The sequence below is a fragment of the Empidonax traillii genome, unplaced genomic scaffold, assembly GCF_003031625.1.
Source record: "Empidonax traillii isolate 1590-97213 ecotype Southwest subspecies unplaced genomic scaffold, ASM303162v1 scaffold717:size860381, whole genome shotgun sequence".
Taxonomy (NCBI): Eukaryota; Metazoa; Chordata; class Aves; order Passeriformes; family Tyrannidae; genus Empidonax; species Empidonax traillii.
The window spans coordinates 724,518-742,462 of NW_020955910.1; the positions used below are offsets into that span (position 1 = coordinate 724,518).

The window sequence follows — 17,945 nt, forward strand, 5'->3', positions numbered from 1 at the left end:
CTAATTACATCAATCCTTTATCTTGTGACGGGTCAATCATCCTGGCTCTGACTTGTAAATTCATTTTGTGTTTTGACAGCAGCAATAGGATTATGCTGTTGATTTCATAGCTGGTAAAATTCAGACTACTGAGTTATGCCTGCTGATTATCCCATCTCTATTCCATTATGCTGGATACCTTTCATCAGCAGAGCCTGTTTTATCCAGGGAGAATTCATCTCAGAAGAACAGGGAAGTCTCAAAATCTCCAGAATGTATTGGAATAAAACATATATCCTTAATATAACACTATTTAGCAGAGCTTCAGGGCTCTCCTTTCTCTCCTGGTAGAAGCACCTACTTTTTTTGAGGGAAAGGGGGAGGGCAGGCAAACCCTGAAATTACTAGTAAAATTTTAACATCAAACAGAGCCCTCTCTGAGATGCCACGTTCTGGGGCTTTCAGCACTGCTTCAGATATAAATTAAATCTGAAAATCCTCTTGTATATTTGCATGGAGTACTGACAAATACTTGTTAACGGAGCTGACTAAATTCCTTTTATAAAGGTGTATTTGTATAAATGGCACGTCCTCCACAGACCTGGGAGGTGGGGGAAGTCTTGCTGTTTCTGTTTGAACACCAATTTAAGATATCTATTTTAATCTGGACTATGTGTTTGCTTCTTGCAGCGTTCTCTAAACAGAACTTGAAGGTACAAACCAAAAAAACCCAGATTTGCATATGTGCAGGCATAGAAAGGAAGGATTTTTGTAAGTTCATGGATACAAGGTTAGGCATAAGGTTGGGTGTAGTCTGGATAACTGCATAGGATGGTTGGTGGGTGGGCACTCAGGTGATGGGATCAAAACAGAGATCTAAAAGCAGGATGGATCTGAGCCTACAAATTCAACTGGCGACAAGAAACATAACACAGAGTAATTTAAAAAAAAAAAAAAAGTAATGTTTAAATATAAATCCTTTTCAGGCACATGAAACTCTACAGTTTACCTAAAAATGAGTTTAGAGAAGCTACATCATTCAAGGAGCAGCTCACGGCAGAAGTACCGCTGTCGATACTGTGCTATCCCCTGACTCAAGGATGTTCCATGTTTCATGTGTGAACATGTATGAACTGGTTAACAGTTCTGTGCAGGTCTGGGAGGGGGATTTTGGACTTGGTACACACCTGGAAGCCATGAAAGGTGTCATGTCCAGCTCCAGTGGAAACGAGACATACGTAGTGATCTTCCGCCTCAGTTTGGCTGAGTGTTCAAACCGCTGCAGGAAAAGGGGGACAGGATTTTTTCTTTAGAGAAAGACTAAGTTTTGTGTCTTTTATAAATGTCCTAAGCTTAAAAACAACAACATGAAAGCATATTAAGAGTCTGTATTGCAGGGACACCTCCAGATTTTTCCTACCGGCTCTCTGGGCTGGGAACCTCATGTAAATTCTATCACGTTTACCAGGAAAATAAACCACCAGTTGGGGGCTCAATATTAATATAGTATTAATTAGATTGCTACCTGAATATCTATGCATACAAACTTACTCCTAACTGACAGTAATAAAAAAAAATATCCCAAACAGAGAGAGCACACACAGCCTTTACTCAAACCAATGTTCATTTGTACCAGGGCTGTTCAAATCCATGGCTGCTGCCTACCCTGGCACACAGAACTGGTGACAACTGGAGCTTTCCTTCAGATTCACACACTTAATCCACCCATCCAATCATCTCAAGTGACAGGAGTCAAGCCTACACAGGAATGCCAATTCAAATCAATGCAAAAAATGGAATATGGGAACAAAAAAACAGCCTTGTCCCTCGGCCAAAAGGGGCCTGCAATACCCACCATCCTCTCCTCATCTTCTTGCTTGAACATTACATGGAAACAGGAACAAGTACCAGAAAGAGATGAATGGGTTTCTATTTAAAGGCAGCTTCTCACTCAGTTTCTCAGAAATTCTGCTCTATTTACACTTCAAGTTAATTATTTTCCAATTGTGACGCCGTAAGAATTCCCTAGCAACAGATCCAGATGTGAAAAGCTGAGACTTCTGCAATTCTTATGTTTTGTGTTTCTTTCTTGCTTTAGCACATGAAAGAAATTTGCATTTTGCATAGACAAGACAACACAATCACTCATGAAAAGTGATTTATTTTCAGTCAAATACTGAACTGGGTATGGGAAAGGAGTTGAGCACGTTCACCTTGACTTGCCCAAAGAGCAGAATCCCCACTGAGCACCACATTTCAGACAGAAATTGTACAGGACTAAACTATCTGAGGGAACCAGCATTATCTGCCATAATTCCATGTGACATCATCTGCTTTGGAAATGGTTAAACTACATTGCAGTTGGGACGATTCAAAAAATGTCCCTCCATTGCTATCAGAACTTTTTCGTGCTTTTCCTTCAACACAGAGGCATTTTTTTTCAGTGGCAGTGCAAATATATTACCATGCAGGATGAGTAAGTGTCACTGGAGATTGGTGTCTGTGCTGGTTCAGGTATTAGACCAGCTTTCCATCCTGCTCCTGGATTCTGGCTGGTTGAATTCCCCCAGACATGCTGCAAAGCTACATTATAGATAATGTCACACTATCTTAATGGAAAATCTAGCTGGGCAATGCAAGCTGGTTTTTATAATAATTTATATCATAAAAGTTTAGTCAGTGAAAGCCAGAAGATATGTCCAGGAATTCAGCTCATCCTCTCAGAGAGGAAATCACATCCTCTGCTCTGTCAGCCCCCTGTGAACTTACTTTGAGATGAAAACAGGCCACAATGGGTAACTTCTTCATAGTGAGTTGTTTGGTGGATTCCTGGTAGCTATGGCAACCACTACATTTGATTTTGGCACTGCTTCCTAGATGTTCTGGCCTTGTAAACCTAAAAAAATGCATTGAAAAGCAGAAGGATGCACAAAACAATCAGATGATTTTTCACACATGCTGAAAACAGTTTTACCTGGGGGTGGGTCGCTGGCATCACAAGAGACAGAGACCGTTGCTTTTAAGTGACATTTGGAAAAAAATCTATAATAAACCCTGTAATAATGTGAATGCTATGGTTCAGAGATCCAAATCTGACACTGATCATTGATCTACTTGGGAACACTGCACTGAAGTGCATCAGTGTCTGAGAAAGGAGCCCAATGTTGGTTCATCTCCTACAGCAGAACAGCTAATTTTCATACAGAAAGCAAAAGATCTTTTGTTTTCAAACCCAAAAGCATTGATATGGAAGACACTCCTCTGCAAAACACCCTTCTACCTTGTAGCCCTCCAGGGCTGGGATCAAAGCTCTGACATGGAAAGGGCTGTAAACACCAAGTTCTTTTCAAAATACAGATACCTTTCAAAAAATCCCGTGTGGACAACCAGAAAAATCCCTTTCAGAATTTTCAGACAGAACTGCTCGAGGGAGATGTGGGAAGAGACCATTACAGAACAGGGAACTGCTCAGAGAAAATGTACTACCTCAACATTCTCACCACAAACTAAAGCAAAATCCCTCTTTTCCAGAAACTGTCAGCACAGAAAGGGCAGGACCATGGACTGTCAAGACCTTTCCTCCGAGTTTGGACTTCCACAGGGAAATCAGTCATCTCCCCAGAAGCTGCTCTGCAACCAGGATTTTTGAGATGAAATATATTGAAATAAAATTGAAAATTTTACATTAGTGCACACAAAGCATGTGGGGGCAGCCCTGCCCTGCCTCATTCTGACTATGATCAATGCAGACTCCAGCATTAAATGATACCACAGCCTCTTGGTCTCCGCTCCTGATTAATTAACAAGATTTCCTTTATCTGGTCTACGAGCCATCATTCTCTGCGTTTGGTTTGGTGGTTGTTTTTTCCTTTGCTATTGTTTGTTTTCTCTTAAGTCTCTAAAGAGCCACACAAATGTGCTGTTATTGTTTTTTCGGTGCCATCACCTTTCCATTTTTGTGTCATATTCCTGCTCAATCCTTCCTTCTTCAAGCCCACTTCAGTTGCACGGCCACACTGGTTGACAGACCTTTCCTTCTTGCTAACTTTTGGGTAAAAACCTAGACCCATCCCCTTTATCCATGAGAGTTCAACTTCTTTCCAAAATCCATACTCTTTGAGGGTATCTTTGAATCCAGGTGTGTTTCCTTTCCCACCATCATCTCTGATTCTACATCTCCATGTTCAAGGAAGTCACCAAAATTCACCCAGTTTTGCCTCTTGAGGCATTCCTGCACGAGCAATTTGTCCTTTGTAATAATTCCCTTGTTTCCTGAAAATCACTGATCTTAACAGTAACAACTCAGAAATCAGGTGTTAGAGACTATGGATTTTTGTTTTAGGAGGATTAGCTTTGCCCCAGGCTCCAGGTAAGCTCCTCCTCAGACACAAATCTACACTTGCCACAAAAAAAAAAAAAAAAGACTTTCAGATCTTCTAAAAGATCCAAATTAACTGTATACAAAGCCATAACTTTCTCTCCAGGTACCTGTCTCCAAGATGCCCAAGTTTCAGGCTCAGAATTAGCTTTTCTTTTTGAAAGCTCAATTCCTTTAACCCTCAATGTCATCCCTCCAACTCAGCTGGCAGTAGCTGACCCCCAGCTCTGCTTAGAGCAAAATCAGATTCATGCTTAGATCAACATTCAATGCATTGTGGACACTTTATTTGCTTTCTTACCCAACACCACCAAGAACACGGAGACAGACACCAATGATTTCAATCACTTAAAACCACGTGGCCTGGCAGCAGCCAATGCAAAATTCGCTTTCTCTTTGTATCGTGTGCCAACAAGTTTTGAGTGCTGCTGTTGCTCTGAGCCCCCTCTGCCTGCTCACTTTCTCATGTGCAAACAGCAGAAACACTGTGTAAAAACGCTGTCTGGAGACAAAGCATCGCTCGGTCCCACCGATCAGGGCCACCTGGAGAAGAGGGTGAGGCCAAATCCTCTGTTCATCCCACCAAAATTGTGATTTTGCCCTCCCGTACCTTCGCAAGCAGTCTGTGAGAGTGGTGGTGCCCGACACGTGGCTTTCCCCGTTCACGACACTGCCATCACTCCCCGGACTCAGCGGCCAGAACGGGGTGGAAGAGCCTGGCAAATCCAAACTGATGTCCCAGAACGGGTCTATCGTCGTGGAAACGCCACTGCGGAAAAGGAAACGGTTCAAGAAGTGTTTAAAGGAAGGGAAAACCTCTCTCTCACACTAGGTACTTCATTTTGAGGGCTCTGGGATCTCCATCACCCCTAGAGGGCACTCAGAGATGAGGTAGAGCTGCTCCAGAGTGTTTTCCCAGAATTGGTCGTTTTCCTGAATATTTAAAAGCCATATGTTTGGGGAAACGTTATGGGATGGACTAAATGGAACATGTAAGTATTTAATGCATTCTCTCACTCACTGGAGCCCTGTGACTCAGAGCAGAGTCGCTCTGAGACAGAGGTACCAGCACAAAACAGTTGACATCTCTGATGGCAGCCACATGCCAGCCAAGCTTAGAAGATGGTCTTCTCTGGTCAAGACATGGAAGATGGTGGTTAAGGCTACTTCAAGAAGTAAAGAGCCTTGAAATATTTTGCTGCCCAGCAGTGCACTGAATTCAGCTTTGCAGTTCCTACCAGCATCTCCCACAGCCTTTGGAACTTGAGAGGCCACAGAGTAACTGCACCAAGCAGCAGCTTATGTTCTCCAGCAGGTTTCTTTACAAGACAGCTGAAGGCAAGCCAAGAGCCTAACCATGGAAAAAGCTTCTCAAAATTTTAACTAGTATTGACTCAAATCTTTTGCAGCATTTACACTTTTAAGAGAGCTCCAGAAGTTCGGGGTCTGAGCTCCTGGTTTGGAAACGCTTTCTCATCGGACTTGTTATGCTTATTTTCTGAGTTCTCCCTTCCTTTAAAACCAGCGTCTTTCACTCTGCAATCTCATTAAGCCTTCAATATTCTGCCTTTTTCCCCTGCTTCATTTGTGCAAAAGTTGTCAATTTTCAAAAGAAAACTTCTTTTGCTGAAGTTTCATCAATGTTAATATTGTGTCATAACACATCAAGCTTTGCATTAGCACATAAGGATTCTGTGGCTCTACCAGGCAAAGAACAAAATTTCCTATGTTTTCCTTACAGTAAATCTTCTGCAAATCCCTCCAGGAAACTGAGAATAAAAGCAGATTCAAACAAGCCCAGCCCAACAGCCCATCTGCAGGACAGCAAGAATGCAAGGCAGAACAAAAAACAAGAACTCTGACTTGTGTGCTATGGCAACACCAAACATCTCCAAAAAGAAGTCAACTTGCTCAGGACAGAGAAGAATAATAAATACATTTTTTCCTTAATCTTTGTAAAACCTTTTTTTCTGGTACCTGAGATTACATGAGGTATCAGCCTCTTTGGAACCTCTCCTGATGATAAATGAGGCTCCTGACTGAAGAAAAATGCGGTTCTGTATCAGAATTTTCTTCAAATGTAGATGCACTTATGTACTTTCAAATCCAAAGAGTTCTTGGAAGTCTTTTCCTCATGAATTTGAAAAACAACTTTTTCTAGATTAGTAGAGTTTATATGCATAAGCCCATGGTACTTTCTAGGCAATTTTTTGGTACGTCTGAATATATGACAGTCAACTGGTAACTGATTGCATTTAGCTGATAGAATTAAAAACTCCCAGAATGGTTTGGGTTGGAAGGGACAATAAAGCTCATTTCATTCCACTCCACCCTCTGCCATGGGCAGGGGCACCTTCCACTAGCCCAGGTTGCTCCAAGCCCCGTCCAACCTGGCCTTGGACACTCCCAGGGCTGGGGCAGCCACAGCTTCTCTGGACAACCTGTGCCGGTGCCTCCTGATGCTGCATTTGCAGAGTCCTTGCCTTGCTGGAATTTTGCTGGTATTTACTGATGTTCAAGAGAGAAAAGGTTCAGTGCACCGTTGCACTGGAGGGGCAGGAGATTCAAATCAGAGCCCAGGATCAGGAAAAAAATTACTTACTGGCAGACTTGACAGGTAACATCTGACTGCAGTCCGCCTGTGAAGATTTGGTCTATGATGCAGTTACAGTGGTTGGGGTTGTTGGCCTTCTTCCCATTATCATCACCTGCAGGAATGCAAACACAGGCTCAGAAGTCAAAAATCCTCCAAATGAACAATGGTTTGTCTTGGACTGTGTTCCTGTAACTCTTCCTAACAAACTTACAGTGCAAGTTCACAATACAGAACCCTGAAAACACTGACACTGAAGAAAGCAAGGAAACGAGAACTCCTAGAAAAATATAATCAAAGGTGATTAAATGCAGTCCACCCCTGCAGAGGTGATGCTTAAAGCCATTATCAGCTCTTAGCCAAACCCTTGTTCAAGGTATCTCCCTTTACAGAGATTAGCTTTGCACTGCCTGGAATAAAAATCAGCTCCTAAAACAAAGGAGTTGCCAAGATGGTTGATGAAAATGAATGTTTGGCTTTCTTCATAATGAACAGAGAGAAGAAGTATCAGCAAATGCTACTTTTTAATCCTATCCTGGTCATATTCTGTGAGTAGAGTGAGGGGAGAGGGTTTGTGAATATCCATAACCCCCCCCAAACCTGCTGCCTCCATCCCACCCTTTCAACATCAACATGTTCTTTCCATACAAGTTTTCACCAGTGGGAAAATGAAAGATGTCCTTATCTAAAGTGGGGAGATCATGCTGTGTCCCCCTCCAGCAATCCTCTGAGTTCCCAAGGGGCACAGCGAACACGTTTCCATCTTTAAGGCATCACAAACTGTCACTGCAGTGACAAAATCTCGGGAGCACAGCAATAACTTCTATGATTTGGGTGTTGAGATTAGGCCAATTCTGCTTTCTTATATTAAAAAGAGCATCAAATAACCAAAAACTGCTTTGCAGTCAGAGATGCGCACCCCAGTTATTTCAAAGAACCAGCTGATTATTTTGTGATGGACATCTTTAAGGTGTCTTCCCACCTATTACAACAGAAACTGCTAGGACAGAACTAAGTTTGGTCACGTTTCCCCTTGGTTTTAACTGACTGGGAAAGATTTAATATCTCAAACTAAAATACTAAGATGCTGACTCCTCAAATCGCAGCTATTTCTCAAAAACAATGAACTTCTAGACAAGAAAGTAAAAAAAAAACACCTGAAAAAACTAGAAGCATACGGCAAAAGACCACTTTCCTTGTGACTGTGCTGCTCTAGCTGGAGTACCCTTGCAGCAGGCAGAAATAAGATTATTTTCTTTTTTTTTTTAACAGTGAAGTTTTAGAAGTTTGTTGGGAAATATTATATAACCTGACAAAGGTTCTACCTAATACTGATTGTGGAAAAGCAGCCATAGGTGATACCTGCTAAGCTGCAACAGGCCACTTGAGTTAATTAGATCCTAAATGCCCCAGGAAAGCTCTCCCTCAGCTGCTGGATTTAGGCTTTAGAAACTTTTGTCTGAATTGCCAAGAAAAGCCCATTGTTTCCTTAAAACGGCTCTCGAACAAAATGCTCCAAAATTAGATTTCAAGTGTACAGAGGTTCGAGTTTGGGGCTCTCAGACTCCCCTCTCAGGCATTTCTTGCTGGGAATTTCAGCTAAATCTTACTGAACTTAAGAGCTTTTAAAAGTCTCAATGCTGCTAAGCTAATGAAGAGGGCATAGAGGAGAGAGACTGTACAAGGCACCTCTCACCTACAGAAATAGCTCACTTAGAAGCTTTAAAGACAGAAAAAAAAGAGATTAAAAAATTGATGCTTTTTATCCTTCTCTAAAAAACTCCACTTTTCCTTTTTAAAGAATCCACTCGCAACTACCACATCCTTGTAATCTCACCCTTGCAAACATTATCCACCCTCTGTCTTGTTTTGAGGGGGCAGAAGCAGAAAAACAAGCGTGGAGAGGTTTTATTTTTCTTCCCCCTGGGCCACAGGTACCATCCCAGTTGGAACACCTCTAACAGACAGGCCATTTCCACCTACAGAGGGAACGAGCTCTGCCCTTTCCAACTCCACTAGTCAGTCAGGATCAGTGATGAGAGGGTCTCAAAAGAATCCCCTGCAAGCTTGTTCCCAGCAAAACAGAAGGACATTACCCACTCAACATTATTTCCCATGACATTTGGTTGGAGAGGAGGGAAAAAAAAAAAAAAAAAAAGAGTAAGATTACCACCTACTCACACTTGTCAATATGGAACAGATGCTGAGAGGAGGTAAATTATGCAGCTGAGAACTAGAAGCTGCTAGATTGTTGTGCTCAAGTTAAGGTTCCCTTCAACATTTCTGTCTCACAAAGGAAGTTTCAAATTTTTTGTTTGTTTGTTTGGTTTTTATTTTTTTTTAAACTGGTCATAATTCTTACCAGGAAAAATCAGCAGCTTCTTCTAAGAGTGGTCAGCACAAGACTAAAACCAAACTTGAAAATACATCAAAGTACACATTAATGTCATTATGAGAATGGCAAGTAATTGAGCTTACAAGTTTGAATTCCAATTAAATGCAACTCTCAAAACCCTCCCACAAAAGTTACTACTGTGTCTGTGCAATAACTAAGCATATTAACTTGTGTTCAAATATATAGGCATTTAATACACTACTAAAAGGTAAGTAACATGTAGCAGCTGTCAGAACAGCTATAGATGACTTTTTGAAGCTGTTTTTGGTTTTGAAATAAAAATAAAAAAGTTCTGCCTCCATTTTCCATTCTGTATTTTAAATGAGAAAACGGAAGCTAAGAACTGTCAGATTTTAAAAGGGGCACCTATCAAAATAAGATGTTAATGTTAATATTTGTGCTTTACTTTGGCCCCCAGTGTTCTGAACATGTGCTTGTTATTTATGACAAAGCAGTGCACACACAGATCTGTATGGATCACAGCAGATGACATGTTTCAGAAGCATATGCTGTATCTGTTCCTAAGAATACCAAGCAGAATTCACAGAGCAGGGCAGTGTTTTCCTCCCCAGTCTCAGCACACCATTCCTTTTTCTGTCAGGGTACCTCACACCAGGCTCCAGAGTTCCTTTGTAGCACTCCCTTGTTAAAGGTGAATGCAGAATGCATCGTGAAACCCAAATAAATGAGGAATAATCAGCTTTGAAGTACTACTGTCTTTTTGTCAGACAACTGAATTAAGTTTGGGATAAAAATTCAGAATTACTTCCAATTTTTTATCTTGCTTTTTGAACCTGTGTGTACCAACGCCCATCTCTGTCACTTGATTGTTGAGCTCCTGTAATAAAGAAACCCCCACACCCAGTGATGTCTCTGGGCTGAATGTTACCTTTGGAGTTGCAGTTATTGCTCCCTACAAGAAAACAACAATTCTGATCTAAGTATCTCTGAGTCTGAATATGTCTGAGACAAAGCTGGGAAACTACCAAGTGTCTGGATGAGTTGAACCTCAATGTTGTGGGAGTTTGCAGAATTAGAACCCTGAATTTCTTCCAGAGCACTTGCAATTAAGATGTATCTGTCACGTTGAGTAAAAGCTGATCTGATGCTTTACAGACCGGGCAGAAATACACATTATTTACATTTTTTCTCCCACCAAAATACCACTTTCCAGTTAGATCACCTTCCTCCAGCTGCTGGAATGAAAAACAAGTGATGCACAGGCATGACAGACTTGATCCCTTTTATTCAGAAACAGAGTACAGATTCAACCAGCACTAAAAACACCAACCAACCAAATCAAAACAAAACTACCTGGGCCGGCCAACCCACATAATCATCACAGGGCAGTTAATTTTTTGCTTCATGGGATGCAGGATTACAAGATTTATCTTTAAATGGGCATCAACATTTTGTATTTTTCCTAATTTAGGCAGTGACAGATCAGTAACATTCACAGCTTGCTTTGACTTGCATTAGGATGCTTCCTAGAAAGGTGAGTAAATGGAATGGCAAAGGGATAAGTGACCAATGCCAGTGAAATAAATATCACTGGATATTATACCTGAGGAATACTTTCATTTACTTTGGTGCCTGACGCTTTGGTGACCATGAATAATGTCCAAAACTCAGGGCAAAGTTTATTTTATTTTACTTTACTGTGTGTTAATTGTAAAACTTGATTATTAGACTGGAAGCTTTAAGAGCTTTTTTTCCTTCAGTAAAATAAACATTTAATATTGGCAGGGGAGGTATTATTTGCTTATTGTAGCTGTAGGACATATTCTCACTATTAGTAATAATATTTTTACATCTGTATCCTTCACATGCATGTGTGTGTCCCTGTGCATACACAAGCGGGAAAACTTTCTCATTACATTCAAAACTAGTTCATTCCAAATGTGGTTTTGCATGACTATACTTGAAATTCTGCTTCAGATTAACTTGTTTGGTTCCCACACAACTGCTCAACCACTTCTTTTAAATTACCTTGATGTGGTATGGATTATTTACAGTAATTACATAAAAGTCTCGCTATTCCTTTAGAAAGAGAAATCTGAAAACCTGGGTGCACAGATGTCAAGGAAGATATGTCAGATAGATTTTTCATTTACAGCCAAACCACACTTTCAAAAAAAGGTCTTTTCAGATTCTTTATCACTTTGAGAAGAGCTCAGGGACCTTTCCTGTTGCAGGTTTGGTTGGTTGGTTGGTTGGTAGGTTTTTCAACAGTTTTGAGCAGCAAACACTTCTTCATTAACAAATGGGGAAGTATAGAAGTATAAACATAATTTTATAGCAAAAATGATGGAAAAAGCTTCCAGATTTGTCATATCAATGGTTCAGAAACTTTATGGGCACCAAGAAGTATTTCTCTTCGCAGGTAAGTTTATTCAGGGTTGGGAAGGGAGAGGTCAGTGTTTGAGTAGATTCTGTTCCTTACCTTACCTTCACACCAGTTTAATTAGGATTATTGAAATTCACTTAGTGATTGTCCAGGAACAGGTATCAATAACCCCAAAAGAACTGCTCTATGTACTCCTGCCCTTTTTTGGAGAAGATTCTTTTGGAGGCACCTCCTATGGATCTGAACAAGCCCCTTTGCTGCCATGCAGGGCTATCTCAGAGATAAAAGCAAGACTTCACAAAGGTTCAGAGCAGCAGCATTAGCCCTCCCTTTGACAGTCCTCTGATAAACCAAAAAAAAACAGCCTCTAAGAGCTTTTCCTAAGAGCATTTGAGGAAGGTTGAGTGCTTTAAAGCTTCTTTCTAGTGACTAAGGATGTTTTTTTTTTTTTTGTTTGTTCTGCTGGTATCAACCCTACTACTTTTCCCTTAGAGGAATAGGAAAAATTTCTGTGCTTCATAAGTGAACCAAGCTAGAGCAAACACTGGCAGATTGGGAAATACTCAGTTCAGATTGAGTTCAGCTAAATAAAACACAAAATACATAATGTCACAGGATTTTACAAAATCAGGACTTACAAACTTCATGTCCAAAAGCGTATCACCGAATATTTGTATTGCACTGTACAATTATGGATTGTTATACACGGACTAATAAAATGAGACACCCAAACCTCTAATTTCTTTCCTTAATCACATTTCTACCGGCAATTTGGCCTTATAAATACACGGGACAGGTTAATATTTAAGCAGAATAATATTAATAATATTAAGCCGTAGCCTCTACTCTGTTATACTCAGTGTGTCATGGGACTGATGAATAAGAGTTCTAACTACCTTAAGTATAAATAGAATTAAAATGGCAATTTGAAAGAAAAGAGATGGTGACTCACAACCAGCAAGAGAAGAACACGATGGGGATTCAAACCGATGTACAGGCTCGTCTCCTCCTAATTCTCGGTAACTTTCGACAGCGGGATTGGTTTGCTTATTTATAAATATTTTAACTCTACCCAACATTAGCTAAGAGTGCTCTACTGGCACTAAACTTAAGAAGAGATTGTTCTGCCTCCTTCTGATCCAACATTCCTTGCTGATGGGAGCCTCAGCCCGAGCCTTACCTTTGCAGTGTCTGTGCAGCACATCTAACGCAGCAATGAGGAACTCATGTGCATCTTGTTGCTCGTACCCTGCTAAATGCCGTGCGTGAGTCCATACCAGGTGCAATAACCTATATGGAATGTGAGGAGATCGGTGCCCAGAGTAAAACTGCTCAAAGCAAAGAGAAGGACATGACTGTTAACAACTCACACAGCCTCAGTGCATTCAATTATTAAAAAGTCAAAAGAGCGTAATTAGTCAAATCAGTTTAAACCGCTTCATTCTGGTGGTCTTCGTAATAAAACAGGGGGACAGTTCTTTGTCACAGACTGCTGGAGGAGTGAGCTCAGAACTGAGCACCTCCGTTTTCTCCCTCGGAATTCCATCATTCTGTGATGGATTAGCCAGGAAAACGTGGGGGTGCAGGGAGTGGGACAGACAGACACAAACATCGCTTACTGATACCACTGGCTTTTATTAAAATACTCCGGGGTAGGGGAAGAAATTAAAAATCCTGCAGCTGCAAAGGATCAGCAATTTCATTCATAAATTACGTGAATGAAACATCCCCCAACAAGTAAGACAAACACTGAAGATAAGAAAATTAGATGCCGACTGTCAGCCGGCCCCTGATCCGTGGAAACTCTGCATCCAAAGGCTGTGCACCATCCATTTTTTTATGGAAAAACTTCCAAGAAGAACAGCAGCCTCCTGCCAGGACTGGCCTTTCACTGTATGGCTCCAGCAGCACAAGGCTTTAGAAATAACTTCCCTGAGCCAGCTGTTTGCAGAGCTGAAGACACCCCTTCAGACACCTATTCCCAAAGCCAGCTGCTGTCACCGCTCCGGGTGACACCGGCAGGGTGTCACTGCCTGGGATCTGCTCCTGGACCAGCTCCTGCATCTGCTCCTTCATCTGCTCCAGTCAAAATCTGATGAGCTGGCTCCAGCAGTGACTGAAATTGCCCCAGGTGATTTTGCCAGGAGCACATTAGAGAATGCACAGATAAATTATTCAGCCAGCAAAACCCGTGATGTGACGCCCCACTGGTGAGTGGTGACACGCAGCTGGGGAGGTAAATCAGTGCACAAGGGGAGGGCAGAGAACTACCTACAGACCTTTTTTTCATTAAAAAAATAGCCAGATCCCACTTAAAAAAAACCAAACCAACCCCAACCAAACAACCCAGCCCAAAAAAACCCGTGGCAAACAAACATCCATGCTAAGGGTCCGTGTCTCCCTGGGTTGAGGTTCAGCCCTTCCTTTATTTCAGTACCATGATAACGGTTCCAAAAGCAAAGCAGGGATGCTTGTGGTGTCCCTGCAGGGAGTCAGGAAGGGCCCACAAGAGTTTATTCACTTGGCAGAATAACATTTTTGAGTCATTTTGCCTTCCCTCACCTCTGGGAAAGGTATTTGCCAGTAAATGCTGCCTGCAACACCACAGTTCTGTTTTCCCAAGATCCCATCAAGTCGATGGTGGTTTATTCTCAGTTACTCTTCCCAAACAGAAGACAGTAAGTGGCAAATACACAGGACAAAAATAAGATTTAAACCTCCACCAGTCCACAATTTCTCATCCTCAGGGGAAAAGGGACCTTCCTTCCCCAGCCCTGAGTTTCTCCCTGCACAGTCTCTGAGCATTTTACAGAAGTGCAAACACAGGCACTGTGCTACAAACCCACTGAGAGAAATCAGACTGTGTTTAAGGGACAGGTTGGCAAGAGGCAGTACAATCTCTTCATCCAGTCCTCGTATCTGTAGGGTTTTCTACGTGGCTATAGTGCATTTGCTCCCAAACAAATCTCCTCCTTGCAAGCAACGCTTTTCCCAAACAAGAAACTCCATCTCTGCAGCCAAACCCCACAAAATGCTTCTCTAAATACAAGGATCAATAGTTAACTCTGATGCCAACAAGAAGGACACCGAGGGACTGGAGCAGGAGCGTGGTAATTGAAATCTGCTGACGCAGCTGCTGCTCAACATAATTCAGGGAACTGCAGCAATAAAACTTCCCTGTTCTGTCACTCCTCACAATTAGTCCCAGAGCTCTCTGGTCATTTTAACCACCAGCACTCCATGTAATTACTCCACTGCAGACATGAGACCTGCCAGCAGATTTTACATTCTCTGGTGCTTCAGCAGGATGAGAGGTAACAAGGAGCTTTATCGAATTATTAACTGTTATCATACAGAAATGAGGAACCCACCTGGTAAAAACATGGGCTGGGGGAAAGCTTCACTGCTCCAATGAATGTAAAATGAAACAAAAGAATCTGAGCACATTCAGCAGCAATATTTTAGCTGGAATGTATTGAAAAAAAAAAAATCCATCCCATTTCTGTCATTTCCTTGCTGCTGGGAAGAGCAGCCTATCAGAGCTGTTCCAATCCACAAAAAGGGAAAAAGTCCATGTAAAAGTCTTGTTCCATCACTGTTATACCAACCTCTTCAGCAAGGTGTGCAAATACAAATAATGATGCATTTGCAAGTCACATCTAAAACACTTCAGTGGCACAACTGTTCCAAATAATTGAAACATAATTTTTTTTGTTTAGATTTGTTTTCGATTCTGCAGTATGGGTTTGTTTATATTGGAGAGAACTAGTTTGAGCAATTTGAAAGTGCTGGGGAATATACTGTTTATTTGCTGTTCCAGGAAAAAAAAAGGGGAGGGGGGGGTGTGGAAAAGCTAAACCAGGATTCAAAGCTTTCATTCTTCCACACAGCCCAAGTAACAGTAGTTTTGTTTTTCCACTTAAAACACTTGCTCTTGGGTTCTAAAAAGAAGAATCTATATGGGATTTAGAAGATTCTAAGCTTTGTAATTTGCATCACTGTTACCAGAAACACATAGGCACCAGAAAGATTTAAAAACAAAAAACCCCATCATACACATCTGTACTCCTTCCTCCTCCTCCTGCCAAAAACATGCACAGAAGTTTCCCAATTATGTGAATAAAGAGATAAATTTGATTTATCCTGCATATGTATCAACTAAACAGTCTCTGAGCTCTGTAATTAAGAATTTATAGGCAGAAATCCTGTACCAGGTTCCAGTCCAATTTGAGAAGTTAAAAGCTCCTCTTGGAAACTGGTTCTCAATTAAGACTTTAAACATTCTGGCAATTTACAGGGGATGAGGGGAGGGGGTAACCCATGCACCTTTCAGAACAAGAGAACACCTTCTGGAGCTTTCCCAGGGAGGTTCAAGGAGTTCAGAAAACCAATTTTTCTTGCATGAACTCTGCATGTTCTACACTTGCTTCAGAGAAAGGGTTTTACCAAATCAGCACAAACTCTGTATTTTCCATGACAAAATGCAAGGCCTCTGACTATGTAAAGAGCCTTAACTACATTTTTCCCCCCTCTTGTACCTTTTTGAAACTTATTTTATAAATAAGCCGCTTCACCAGCGCCGCCTTCAGATATCAAAGCCATAAATCATGTTATTAGTTTCCCTTTTTGTCCTCACTTCTCAACTCTTCCTGTAGTTGTGCTGTGCACTGTGATAGGCTCAGGAGGATGAGTAATGATGGGGGAAAAAGAAAGGTTTGTTCTTTCCACCTTTGAGTGGATGCATTCTGCCTTATCCCAGGTATTCTTGCTATTCCAGTCACAGAGCATGCAGAGATACAGATCTACTAATCCTATTTCCTGAGTGGTCATTTTGGAAAGGATTTAGATAAACCATAGGGTGTGGGCCATCCCGAAATGAATTTTCATTGGTGGAGCAAAACTAAAACACAAATACCAGCAGGTAAAAAGGAGTGCACAAACCCTTTCAGCCCAAAGGCTCAATGAAGGATTCTGTGGGTTCTATCTTCCCTCCATCCAGTTTCACCACTATCTGTTTTTCCCAAATCCTTCTCATTCCTTTTCTTATGCAGTGTAAGTCATGTCATGGTTCTATTGAGAAACAGGTTTCAAGTAGCACAAATGAGAATGTTAATTGATGCAGTCAGATAATTGGAAAACAAACAGAGGTCAATGCTTGGCAAATTTGCAAGAAAAGCCACTAGGAAAAAAAAACACCTCAGTCCTGAGAACCATCTGATCCTCCTTACTCACCACCAACCTACTTCAAGGTGGAAGAAGTCTGTAGCTCCCTGTTTGTCACAGAGAAATCACTCAACCTATATAATTACATGATCTTAAACACAAAAAAAAGAGGGACGAGCATTTTCTGTTTCAGAAGCAAAAGAGCAAAACTTGCTTATTTGGGTAGAGTAAAAGCTTTACTTAATGTTACTTTTTGTCCTGGAGAGCTCTCACTCAGGCACTCACCAGAGCCCCTGGCATTCCATTTGCCTAAGATCACACCTTCAGAAAAGAAGGGTGGAGGGGAGATGAAGTTAACCCTTGCCCTGGTTGTTTGTCCCTGGGTAAGATGCCTTGGGATAACCACACAGCTAATCCCAGTGGGAAAGCTACGTAGGAACAAGACAGAACCTGAATGAAAGTTTCCCCAGTAATTCAATTACAAAGGAATTCTCAACCAGAGCGCTGAGATCTCCCATGGTTTGCTTCGCTTCACTCAGACCTCAGCTCTGCAAAGGCAGCACAGGAATCTTCACCACAGCTGCTGCAAAGGGCTGGGACACGAGAGGTCTGCTCCAAAAAAACGCAGGATTTTCACTTTAATTCTGAATGGGGAGAAATTAAAACTCACTGGGAACAGAATTTTACAACAGAGCCATAAACACAACAAGGTATTCACTGCTTGAGAGTTAAAATATACCAAGTTGGTTGCAGATCCTAAAGCTTTGCTTGTGAGGAGTAAACTCTGAGTCACTTTTTGTGTCCTCCCACAGCACAGGGCTGCAGCATTTAACATGAAATAAGGGCTTATGTTGGTGCTGTCTCCACAGTCTGGTATCACAGATATGGCTGTTCCCTCATCCATAGCCCCTCGTGTTGCACAACATTAATTATTGGAATTAATACAAATGTAGGCATGAATTTCGATTGGGGAAAATATGAAGGCTGAGCTTCCCAAAGTCCTGTGTGAAATTAAACTCGATTACAACTGAAACAAATGCAAATACTGCATTTAAGCCCCATTTTGGACAAGAGCCTGTTCTTTGTTCCA

The 17,945-nt window shown here is 41.5% G+C and overlaps 1 protein-coding gene across 3 annotated transcripts in view; it reads right to left on the minus strand.

Moving 5' to 3' along the window:
- USP22 (ubiquitin specific peptidase 22) overlaps positions 1-17,945 on the minus strand; it is a 95,820-nt gene that overhangs the window by 5,955 nt on the left and 71,920 nt on the right. For all 3 annotated transcript variants that reach the window (XM_027900284.1, XM_027900283.1, XM_027900285.1), the window contains 5 exons: positions 12,873-13,020; positions 6,960-7,065; positions 4,968-5,126; positions 2,749-2,875; positions 1,167-1,258 (listed from right to left, as the gene is read on the minus strand). In XM_027900284.1, the coding sequence (XP_027756085.1) occupies positions 1,167-1,258; positions 2,749-2,875; positions 4,968-5,126; positions 6,960-7,065; positions 12,873-13,020 (632 nt within the window). The remainder of the gene's footprint in view (positions 1-1,166; positions 1,259-2,748; positions 2,876-4,967; positions 5,127-6,959; positions 7,066-12,872; positions 13,021-17,945) is intronic.